This window comes from Tetrao urogallus (genome assembly GCF_951394365.1).
Source record: "Tetrao urogallus genome assembly, chromosome: 19".
In the NCBI taxonomy this organism is placed as follows: Eukaryota; Metazoa; Chordata; class Aves; order Galliformes; family Phasianidae; genus Tetrao; species Tetrao urogallus.
The window spans coordinates 1,299,429-1,309,392 of NC_136832.1; the positions used below are offsets into that span (position 1 = coordinate 1,299,429).

At 61.9% G+C, this 9,964-nt stretch overlaps 1 protein-coding gene across 1 annotated transcript; it reads left to right on the forward strand.

Annotated features, from left to right (window-relative positions):
• Window positions 1–2,422: 2,422 nt before the first annotated feature.
• On the forward strand, window positions 2,423–9,451 carry NPDC1 (neural proliferation, differentiation and control 1; the record flags this gene model as incomplete). The annotated part of the gene is given in 11 exon segments (XM_079544679.1): window positions 2,423–2,445; window positions 2,778–2,946; window positions 2,950–2,980; window positions 3,124–3,267; window positions 6,395–6,502; window positions 7,484–7,660; window positions 7,753–7,819; window positions 8,227–8,311; window positions 8,418–8,497; window positions 8,663–8,759; window positions 9,374–9,451. Coding segments are annotated over 11 exon segments (1,059 nt in total).
• Window positions 9,452–9,964: the final 513 nt, after the last annotated feature.

Consider the following 9,964-nt stretch of genomic DNA (forward strand, 5'->3'; position numbering starts at 1 on the left):
CCTGCGGGTTCCTGTCCCTGTTCCCTGCTGCCCCCGGCTCTCTTGTGGCTCTGAGCGTGCCAGCAGCCTTGCCTGCTCTTGCAGCACTCGGGAACCATTTCCATCCCCCACTGCCATCTCCCTTTCCTGCAGCGCCCATTAATCCCACTCCCGTTTCCATAATGTGCCCAGCAAATTGCCAAGGCGGTGAATTGTAATTTTTCTGCCCAGTAAGGGGTTCTAGGAGCAGTGAAGTCCTGCTCCTACAGCTGGCACAGGGCAGGGCCCTTCTGGGAGAGGTTTCTTCTGCTGTGAGGCCCCTGTGCATTCTTTCCAGCAGTGAGGCTGGTGGTGGCGACCTCATCCCAGTGCGTTCCCCTGCCCTGTGCCACCTGGGGGCAGGCAGACCCAGCCCTGCCCCTTGTCACTGACCCTGGCACGGATCCTACCCGTGGCTGTGGCACGGGGCGCGCTGGGGGCAGCTGGTGCCGGATCCCTGCACCCGCCTGGCTGGCGAGCACAACATCCAAACAAGGCGAGCGCCGTGAGGCACGGGCTGGGGAAGGCGCTGGCGTTGCTCAACCAAACCTGCCAAACCAGGAGGTGGGCGAAGCTGCAGGGTGATTTATTTGCAGCCTTTGGCGTGGCACAGCAGGAGCGCTGATGCAGGCTGTGTGGGAGGTTGGTGGCGGCAGGGCAGCGGCGTGGGGTGCGGGCTGCGTGGCCGTGTGCTCAGCTCCCAGGAGCAGCAGTGCAATGTGGCTTGTGCAGGTTTTGCTGCCTGCTTCTAAGTGCACACGCCAGCTCTGCGTGCCTGTTGCAGAATCCAGTTGCTGGGGTTTGCACTTAGGGAAAGCGCTTGTGGAGCACCAGGGGCAGGAGGGGTCACTGCGCTGCATTTTGGTGACAGGAGCACAGCAGCGATGTGAGCAGAGTGACACTGCCAAGGGGCTGTGAGCTGAGGTCAAGCAGCACGTGGCCGTGCAAGGGAACACAGCCGCTGCTGCACACCTGGAGCGAGGCTGGGAGGAAAGCCCCAGCGCTGCCAGCTCACAGGAAAGGCTGGGGGCAGGCAGGCAGGCAATGAGCGGCTCCCACGTCACCAGGCCGGAGGAGGAGCAAACTTGGAGCACTGCTGCGGGCTCCCACCAGCTGTGCCGTGCCCTCTGCTGCCCTTACCTGTGCTGCTGAGTGATGTTGGGTCGTGCCTGCAGCGGTGCTGGAGGTTCTCCAGGAGCCTCTTGGGTGCACTGCTGCACTGCTGGGTGCATTGCTGCACTGCTAAGAGCACTGCTGAGCTCCTGAATGCCCCACTGGGTGTGCTGCGCTGGCACTGGCAGCAGAGCTGGGGCCCTGTTAGCCCAGAGGCTGGGTGTTACCCGTGTGCAGCACTCATATCAACCTCCTGCACTGATTAATTTCCCTCTTACGTTAACTTTTACCTTTTCACCTGCTGCATTTATGCACCAGGGAAGTTTCCTGTGTTCCATTAATACCCGGATATCCTCCTAGAATTTATTTCATTTTCACCTGTATGTTTTGGCCAGGATGTGAAAAAAACCAAAACCCTTTCCCTGGGGCTGTGAATGCCAGCAGCTCCATGTGCCGTCAGAGTGTCCTGGCAGGCATGCGGCCTTGGTGCCAGCTGTCCCCACGTGGGTCCGTGGGGATGGGGAGTGCTCTGGGGAGCTCTCTGACCCGGGTCACCCATTTTGGGGTGTGTGTGCGTGTGTGTTTGTGTGTGCGTGCACCAGCAGCTCTCTGAGCAGCTCCTGTGCTCGGCACTGGATCCACTCTCACATGCCCTTGGCTCAGGCTCACGCTGCTGTTTGTTTTTCCACGCTGGCTGCAAGGTATTGAGCTCTCTCAGCCCTCCTGTTGGGGCCTGCCCTTGGGGCACTGAGCCTTCCTCCATGGCTCCCCACCAGAACCTGGTGCCAGGCTGCCTTTGCCTGCGCTGGGGATCGCTGCCCACCTGCGGGAGGTTCGGTGGAGCATCCTGTTCCCAGTTGGGTGCTGGGCCCCACGGCCTGGCTGCTGGGGCACAGGGCAGGGCTTTGGAGGGCTCCGAGGGCCCCAGAGCCAGCATGGCAAAGCGGGGAGCCCCAGCAGCACACCCTGCGGCGATATCTGCTCGCTAAACACCGATTGATGAAACATCGGGAGCTTAATTAGATCAGTGCCCGTCTGTCTCGCTCCTAATCCCAACCCGTGACAGCTGCACAAGCACAGCTCGTTCCTCAAACAGAGATAACGACCTATTATATATTGCAGGCTGCTTTATTTAACTGGTTGCTGGGTGCTGGCTGAGCATGCCAGGGCTGTGTGTCCGTCACTGCCTCCCCTGGGGCCATGGGCGTCCCCGGCCCTGCGGCTGCCATGGAACCTTCTCTGCACTGAAGCTAATGTTTGAAGTTTTGGTGTGGTTTTAAATGAAATCAGCATGGCCTTGAGTGAGAGACGAGGGTGAGCGAGTGGCAAGTAGAGGAAGTCCAGCTCCTGTGCCTAAGCCCCCAGCTATTTTCCCATTGTGCATTAATTCACCTCTCTGCACAGTTCTGCACAGCTGAGCCCTGCGCTGGCTCCAAACAGATGGCCTTGGGCTGGGCTCTGACATCCCAACACCCTGCCATCCCAACACCCTGCCATCCCAACACCCTGACATTCCAACACCCTGACATTCCAACACCCTGGCAACCTGACACCCCAACACCTTGACATCCCAACGTCTTAACACTCTGACACCCTGCCATCCCAACACCCCAACACCTTGACTCCCCAACGCCCTGACAACTCAGCACCCCAACACCCGAGTCTCAGTCCTACGAGTTTCCCTTTCCTGTTCTTGCGGGACAAGTAGCGAAGTTGTTCCTGATGGTGACAAGCAGCAGTGCTGAGGCCCAGGAGCGGGCTTTTGCTTTTTCACCATTTTTGATGACAGCTCCCGCACGAGCATCGGCTGCGTGTTGATTTGGTTCTGGCTGCAGCCGCTCGGTTCTGTGTGGGTGCTGCGGGCGGGGGCTGAGCCCTCAGCACGGGACAGGGATGTGCAGGAGGCACCGAGGGGAGGTGGGGCCCTGGGGCTCGGGGTCCCAGGCAGCGCCCAGCCCCTGCTCCACCTGACGCCTCTCCTCCTGTCCGCAGCCGAGCCGTGTCCGCGGCGCCTGGACTGCGCCCTGCAGCGACGGAAGTTCTGCCCGCTGGGATCGAGCACCTGTGGCCCCTGCCTGCCCAACTTCCTGGAGGACAGCCATGGACACTGCCTGCAGGAGAAGCGCTCGCCCAGCGGTACGTGCCGGTACTTCAGCCCTGCACCCCATGGGAGGCGGTCCCGTGTCTTTGCCCCAAGCTGGGAGCACAGTGGCTCCGGCACAGCACCTCCCCCACCTTCATACCCATCCCTGGGAACAAGGAGCCTGTGCTGGGTGTGCCTGGGGGCCCTTCCTGCTGGATGGGCACCTCTGAATGGGAGGGGAGAACCACAAGGGGGTGATGGATGGGTGCTGGGTAGGGTCTGTTCGTGGCATTCAGCAGCAGGCAGGGGTGGGTGTCCTGCTTGTGTGCTCTGCTGGGGGGGTTGAGTTTATTCTGTGAAGTCTTGGGAGCAAATTTTCCTCTTAGAAGTGCTGCATCTCCATAGCAACCCAGCTCTGTGTCGGTGTGGCAGGGAGATGCGGGGCCACAAGCAGCATCCTCTGCTGGGGGTGCCTCCACCTCTGCTCCTCCCATCCCCACAGCCACCATCATCCTGGCTGTGGCTTCAGGCAGCATGCCGGCAGCTGGCTCGCCTTCGGCCCCTGTCTATGTAGAAGACAGAGACTCCTGAATCCTCTGTTTGAGCATACTGGAGTCCATCAGCATCCTTAGGCTGCCCACAGACCTTTGCAGGGAAGCACTGACGGCTCTCTGGGTGCTTTTGCATCCTAAGTGCTGATCCTGCATTTTGCTCAGGCAGTGCCTGGCTCCTGGCTGCATCAGTGCATCTGCAGGGTTCTGCAGGGGTGCAGAGGAGCTGCGACAGCTGCACTGTGGAGGGGAAGGGGGGGGAAGATGCAGCGCCAGCTTGGAAACTGTGGTTGCCATGCCCTCAAGGATGCCTAACCCTTTAAAGGGGCTGCCCACACAGCCGTGCTGCCCACGCCGCCCCTTTAAAGGGTCAGGCATCCTTCAGATGCTTGCGACTGCCAGTGACGCCGATCCTGGGATCCCAGCTGCTCACTGCAGTGCTGCTCCTGCGATTGGCTCCCGGCAGCAGCGTGGGCAGGAGCCAGGGCTCCTCTCCCTGGTGTGGGCACAGAGCTGTGCGCTGCCGGCTCGGCTGTGCGGGGTGAGAAGCGCCGCTTTGGGTCTGGAGCAGATGATGCACGTGAGCCGCGTGTTCCTGCCGTTGGTGACGGCGTGCATGGGGATCTCGGCGTACCCTGCGCAGCACCAGCACAGAGGTGAGACGGGCTGTGCGGGACTCTGCCTGCCTGCTGCGAGCCACCTCGGGCTTGTGGCGGGCTCTGAGCCCCCCGTGCTTTGGGAGGAGCGGGGCTGAAGTGGCGGTGAGTTTGTGCTCAGCGTCACTGCTGCTGCTGCTCGGTCCCCGTGGCATGGAGCCCGCAGCGCGGCTGGGGCTGGTGGAGATGGGGCTGGTCCTACAGAGTGTGAGGGAGAAGGAAGGGGGCTACTGGGCCGGCCCCCTCCCTTTAGCTGCACTTCCCAGCACTCAGCAGGGATCTGCAGCCTCGAGGCAGGATAGTGTGGATAAGGGGATTTGTAGCAAGGCTGCGCCTGCAGCATTTGGGCATTCCCACTGTCAATGCACCTGGGACAGCATCTCTCCTCCTGCCTTCCTCCGGAGAGCGTGGGCAGAGAGTGCGAGGCTGGGAGCTGCTACTGCCATCAGAGGGCACCCAAGCCCTGCTGTCCCCAGCCTGCCAGCCGCCCCCTGTGCCCCTGTGCTGCCCTTCACCCTCACACGTCCTGGGGCAGGGCTGCACTTCCTGCGCCGGTGCTTCACTGCTCCCTCCTCAGTGCCCCTCCCTGCACTGCAGGCAGACAGACGTGGTGGTCGCTGGGGAAGTTATTTCTCTGCTGCTGTTAAAATTAAATGCTTTTAAAAATGTAATGGCCAAGAATGAAGAGGCGAGCACTTGTTTCAAACCGAGTGAAATTGAGGCACGGGGATTTTTAGCAGCTGAAAGGGAATGTGGAAATAAGAACTGGTTGATGCAGGTGAGTCACTTGCCTGGGTTCTGCTGAAAGCGAGCACATGGCTGTAATGTTCTAACGCCGCTTTGAATGCACAGAGCTGTGCTCTGTGTCCCACAGAACCCTGTGAGCGGCCCTTTCTGTCTGCTCAGCGTTGGAGTGGTTTTTTGAGTTTTTTAGATTTTTTTAGGCACATCACATCGATGCTCTGGAAATATCAGCAGTTACAGCAGCATCTGCCCAAAGCATGGCTGTGACGTGGGCCCTGCACCCCAATACTGCAGGCACAGACACAGCCCAGTTCTCCCAGGGATTCAGGGTAGGGTTGGGATTGGGATTGAGGTTAAATTTGGAGTTAAGGCTGGGGTTAAGTTTAGGATTAGGGTTACAGCGATGGCTCTTCATGCTCATTTCGGAGCCTTGTGTGCACACATTTCAAACCAGGGGCTGAGATTCTCAGCCAAGCCTGTGATCCTAGAAGGCAGCAGTCAGGGAAGCACGAGGAGCAGTTCTGGGAACCATGAGGGCTGTGCCTCCCTCTGCTGAGCTAAAGTGGAACGGGTCACATAGGTGCTGAGCTGTGACCTCGCTGTCCTGCTGCACTCCAGCCCGGCCGTGGTTCCTGGGCCAGCCCACGGTGTCCCCGTTTGAGGCTGATGCTTGGCTTAGGCAGACAGGCAGTGGCTGTGAGTCACAAGGACAGGCGGGGGCGGCCGAGGGGCTCTGTGCCCAGCTGGGAAGGATCGGTGTTTATTTCCAAACACTCCAAGCGATGACAAATTCCAGAGGAGCTGTAATTGTTATAACCTTGAATTTTCCGGGAACCGAGCTGCCCGCACCTTGCCTTTGTAAGTCTTGATCTACCCTCCAGGGCTTCCCACTGGGGACAGCCTTAATGCAGCAACTGAGAGGGAGCAGGGAGGTCTTCTGGCTTTGAAGCTGAGTTTGATCCTGTTAAAAGCCGCATATGTGAGCAGCGGGCACCGCGAGCGAGGCTTGGTGCTTCGCCTCGGTGCTTCGCCTCCAGCTCCGTGCCGCTCTGCGCTGCAGCTCCACAGGAGGGCACCCCCGTGCTGTGCCACGCCGTGGGGCTGCAGGCTGAGCTCCACAGCACCGCCTCAGCCCCATCCAGGGTGATGCTCGCTCTGACCGCAGGCTGGCTTCTCCCCTGGCGGCCGGCCCGTGCGCCCACCTCACTCCCGTGTTTCTCTTGGTGCAGGGAGGACGTCTGTTCCCAGCTTAGAGGAAGAAATCGACTTTCTGGCAGACGTGCTGGCCAGGCAAGATGCTACCCGTCCCCACGCCCTGCGAGATGGCAAGCCCAGGAGTAAGTGCTGCTTGCGCTCAGTGAAGTCCCTCTCAGGCCCCTTGTGGGAGCTAATGGGGCAGGGGACTGCACCAGGGCTTCTGTCAGCTCCTGGATGGGACGGGGCGGCAGTGGCAGAGGCACAGGGCCACACGGCCCAGCCCTACTGCTGAGGTGTCCCCTGCTCGCCCAGTTCCTGACCCCAAGTGGTTTGGGTCGCACCAGCCCCAAACTGCATGGCTGCACATCAGGCACACCGCCCTGCTCACACCGCCCTGCTCACACCGCTCTGCTCACACGGCTCTGCTCACACCGCCCTGCTCACACAGCTCTGCTCACACAGCTCTGCTCACACGGCTCTGCTCACACCGCCCTGCTCACACAGCTCTGCTCACACAGCTCTGCTCACACCGCCCTGCTCACACAGCTCTGCTCACACAGCTCTGCTCACACGGCTCTGCTCACACCGCCCTGCTCACACAGCTCTGCTCACACAGCTCTGCTCACACCGCCCTGCTCACACAGCTCTGCTCACACGGCTCTGCTCACACGGCTCTGCTCACACCGCCCTGCTCACACAGCTCTGCTCACACGGCTCTGCTCACACGGCTCTGCTCACACCGCCCTGCTCACACAGCTCTGCTCACACAGCTCTGCTCACACCGCCCTGCTCACACAGCTCTGCTCACACGGCTCTGCTCACACGGCTCTGCTCACACCGCCCTGCTCACACAGCTCTGCTCACACAGCTCTGCTCACACCGCCCTGCTCACACAGCTCTGCTCACACAGCTCTGCTCACACCGCTCTGCTCACACCGCCCCGCTCACACCGCTCTGCTCCCTCCGCCCTGCTCACACTGCCCTGCTCACACAGCTCTGCTCACACAGCTCTGCTCACACTGCTCTGCTCACACCGCCCTGCTCACACCGCTCTGCTCACACCGCTCTGCTCACACTGCTCTGCTCCCTCCGCCCTGCTCACACCTGGCTTTGTCCTGCAGCCACCCCTTCCCCCACCGGGAGACAGCGAGCGCCCAGCAGGCTGAGGCAGGAGCTTCTGCAGCGGGGCCCGGCCAGCAGCAAGGCAGCTGTCACCCTCCTCACCTCTACCACTGCCACTTCACCGAAGTACCCCGTGGAGGCAGCCCCTGTCCCTTCGAATGACGATGTGGTGCTCGGTAAGGCCGACGACACGGGCGGTGACTGGGCTGGCTCTGCAGTGCTGGGGGTGCTGCTGCGCCCTGGGGCTCAGCACAGTTTCCCACTGCAGGGCTGATCGTGGTGTGCACACTGGCTGGGATCTCCGCTCTGATTGTGGCTGCAGTCTGCTGGTGCAGGTGAGCTGGGTCTGCTGGTAGCAGTAAAACACTCGGTGTCCCTCAGTGTCCCCGTGCCCAGGGAGCTCTTCTCATGCTCTTCTCTGGGGCTTGGAGAGGGCTTGGAGGAAAGGCAAGAGCTGTCTTCGATGGTCCCAATGCAGACACAATAGTGTTCGTGTCCCCTTGAAGTTGGGGCTGGAGGACAGGCTCCTGGGATCGGTGGCACCTGCTGTGGCATCACTGCAGCACTGGGTGCCAACACCACACATTGGTGGCTCATCTCCAGCTCCCTGTGTGCCATGGCCTGTGGGATGGAGGTGGCTGTGACTTTTCCTGTGCCATGGCACAGAACAGGAATCAGGGTGGGAGGGCACCTGCTCTTCCCTGGAGCTGCTCCTGCCAGCACTGTCCTCTCCTCCTGTCAGGCTGCAGAAGGAGGTCAGGCTGGCACAGAAAGCAGACTACTCGGCGCAGAGAGTGGCCAGTCCTCTGCCCTACGACAAGATCTCGGTAAGGAGCTGTCGCAGTGGGCTGGGATATGTTCCCCACGGGGCTCTGCTGGCTGGGCACTCTGCTCTCTGGAGCGCTGCCCTCACGCTGCCACTGCTCTCTCCAGCCTGGGGACAAGACGCTGGCTCAGAGCGCCCAGATGTACCACTACCAGCACCAAAAGCAGCAGATGCTCTCCATGGAGAAGTAAGCAGCCTCATCTTTGCCAGAGCTGCCAGGGCTGAGCATCCCAAAAGCTCAGAGGACAGCTCGTCCTTCCGGAACCCCCCCACCCCAGCTCTGTCCTCGGGCAGCACCATCTGGGTGGCTGTCCGTGAGCTCGGATCCCGTTGACCTCCCCTCTCGCCACAGGCATAAAGAAGAGCCCAAGGTGCCAGACTCCGCCTCATCCGATGAAGAGAACGAGGACGGAGACTTCACGGTGTACGAGTGCCCCGGGCTGGCTCCGGTAAGGCGGCTGCAGGGCGGCTGCGGGGGGGTGCGGGACCCGTGCCCACAAGTGGCAAGAAGGCTTCACCAAACCCCGAAGCAGCCGAGCCCGTCTGCCTTCCCGCTGTGCCCTCAGCCCCGAAGGCTGCTGCGCTGTGTCCCAAGATGTGTCCCGAGATGTGCCCCTCTATGGGGCCGGGACGTGGGCGCGGGGCGAGTGTCTCGTCCCGTCCCGGTGGCCCCGAGCACAGACTGTCGCGGCTCCTCGCCTCCCGGGGCTGGAGGGGCCACTTCTGGCCCAGCAGCTCGAAGGGACTCGAGGCAGGGCAGCTCCTGACAGCCCTGGGTACAAAGAGCACAAAGCGGTCTCGGAGCCGCCTTTCACATGGTAATGGTGCGGAGCCCGACCATCAGGGCTCAGATTAAGGGTCATCATTACGTCTTTACAGGCCCATTAAGGGACAGTTGACGCAGTCTGGGCGATGAACCCCACTGCTGCCAACGCGGCTCCGGTCCTCCCGGACGGGCTTCTGTGCCCCCCGAGGGCTCCGGGCCCAGCGCTGTGCACGAGGGAGGGGGGGGTTGACCCGCAGGCCCTGACCGGCCGCTTCTCTCCTCCATCTCGCTCTGCAGACCGGAGAAATGGAAGTGAGGAACCCGCTGTTCGACGACTCCTCCCTGCACCCCCCGAACCCCAGGGTGCACCCGTAGCGCCCCGCGCCCGAGCTCTCTGCGGACCGCACGACCCGGGCAGGGCACGGCCCCCCCCGGCGGACTGCTCGACGCCTGCCCAATAAACACCCACTAACAGCCGTGGGACGGGGGCTGCCCTGCTTCAAGCGTCCTTGTCCTCTTTGCCGCTGTGATCGCGTCCCTGCCGCCGCCCGCTGCTCGGGGCACCGAGGGGGCCGGGGATCCCCGCTGTGCTGTGCTTTGCGGAGGGCGGGGGTCCGTGTCCCGGTGCTGCATCCTCAGCGTGGCAGCGACCCGCTGTGAGGTGGCCCTGAGCCGCCCCGTGCAACCCGTGGGGCCGGAGCTGAGAGCAGTCCTGGAGCCGCTGAGCCCCGGGGTGGGGGGATCCTGTGGGCTCACTGCAGGCGGAGGTCGTCCTCGAGGCCATTGCAGCTCGCCAGGATCTGACCCCAGGCCTCGGTGCGGTGAACGGTCCGAAGGGGTTCAGCATTTCAGTTTTAAACCGATGGGGGAGGAAGGAGAGGAGCGCAG